At 34.0% G+C, this 1,455-nt stretch overlaps 1 protein-coding gene across 1 annotated transcript in view; it reads left to right on the top strand.

Annotated features, from left to right (window-relative positions):
• Positions 1–1,455, top strand: part of klhl10 (kelch-like protein 10) — a 31,065-nt gene that overhangs the window by 2,638 nt on the left and 26,972 nt on the right. Inside the window, exon 2 of the mRNA XM_067052218.1 lies at positions 175–364. Within this exon, the coding sequence (XP_066908319.1) occupies positions 175–364 (190 nt within the window). The remainder of the gene's footprint in view (positions 1–174; positions 365–1,455) is intronic.

The raw sequence follows: 1,455 nt of genomic DNA, 5'->3' as shown, positions 1-1,455 counted from the left end.
GGAGCTAACATTTGATAAAACTAAATCACTGCGCGAGTAGCTTCGTATCTTTAGAGTTTTTTAAGTAGCTTCAATTTGAGCAATTTATTCAGATGAATTTAGCAGTTTTGTAATTCAAAGATAATTGGAAATGTATTTTAGGATAATTAATTATTTCAAAATCACTGTACGCAGGAGAGGTATATATGTTCCACGAGCAAGATGGTGAATGCAGGATTGGAAAATGCATGAGCCAGACATCGATGCGCTCCTTGTACGAGCTGCACATCCAGAATATGCTATGCGATGCCACTCTGAGGCTGGAAGATGGAGGCAAGGTGTCTGTCCACAGAGCCATACTGTCAGCCTGTAGCCCTTATTTCAGGTATTATTCACATTTATTATTATTGAGCTCTTCCTATTGTATGTAAAACATTTCTGCACTTTTATGAGTTGACTGTATTATACATTAATTATGATAGGCTTACTACTTAATTCATCATTTATTTCTTTCGCATAGATTTTTCTCCGTTCAACAGACCTCACAACTATCTTCAATGAGACCAATCCTAGTCGTTGTACCTCAGGGATCAATACTGAAATTGATAGATTTATTTATTGATAGATATTGCAATCTGCCACACAGTTGTGGGCAATAGGTAATTGTGATGAATGATCTCATACATACTAAAAAAAACTCTCAAGGGATCAATACTAGCACCACTATTGTACATAGCACACATACGACATTCCACCAAGTGCCGAAAAGTTGACAGCTACTGCGCAGACGGCAAAGCCATAATTATAAGACATCAACATGATATACAGGTCTCAATAATATTACAATATAACTTACAAAAGTTACTAGTTTCAACTTTGGAAGATTCAACTGAACAATGAAAAGTCCCAGCACATTACCCTGAAACAAGAAACTTACTCTCCAATATACCTCAAAAACTAACCCTTCAGATGATATCCCTCTGTCAACCAGACATCTGTTAACTGGAGCTAACATTTGATAAAACTAAATCACTGCGCTTACTACTTAAACAAAACTCCAAATTAAAAACAAAACACAAATTAAGCACATACACATGATTAATAAAACTTGTTTTAATATATACATTACAAAATTAATAGTACAAGAGCCAGGAAGACAAAAAGGCAGTTATCTCACACCAATTTTTGATTACCTCAATACAAACTATAATTACTAGTCAAAATTGATGAGTCTGCCAAGTATAGGTAGGGGAGTAAAAAATGGCAGCTGTTTCAAAACCTTAAAAAATATATTTTTCATTCGGAGCTCTATATCTTAAAAACGACCAACAACACTAGAAAATCTAAGAGAACATTATTTAATGAAGAGTAAATGTTCTGAAATATTAGCCCTAAAAGAGCTATTTACGTCCAATAGTTCTCGAGATATAGCTCTATAAAAAGCAAACTTTTTTAAAAATCTACTGAAAGATTAGT

This window comes from Halyomorpha halys, unplaced genomic scaffold, assembly GCF_000696795.3.
Source record: "Halyomorpha halys isolate HHAL.00 unplaced genomic scaffold, Hhal_1.1 Scaffold948.1, whole genome shotgun sequence".
Taxonomy (NCBI): domain Eukaryota; kingdom Metazoa; phylum Arthropoda; class Insecta; order Hemiptera; family Pentatomidae; genus Halyomorpha; species Halyomorpha halys.
The sequence above is the reverse complement of the archived record's forward strand: the minus strand, read 5'-3'. Positions and strand labels throughout refer to the sequence as shown.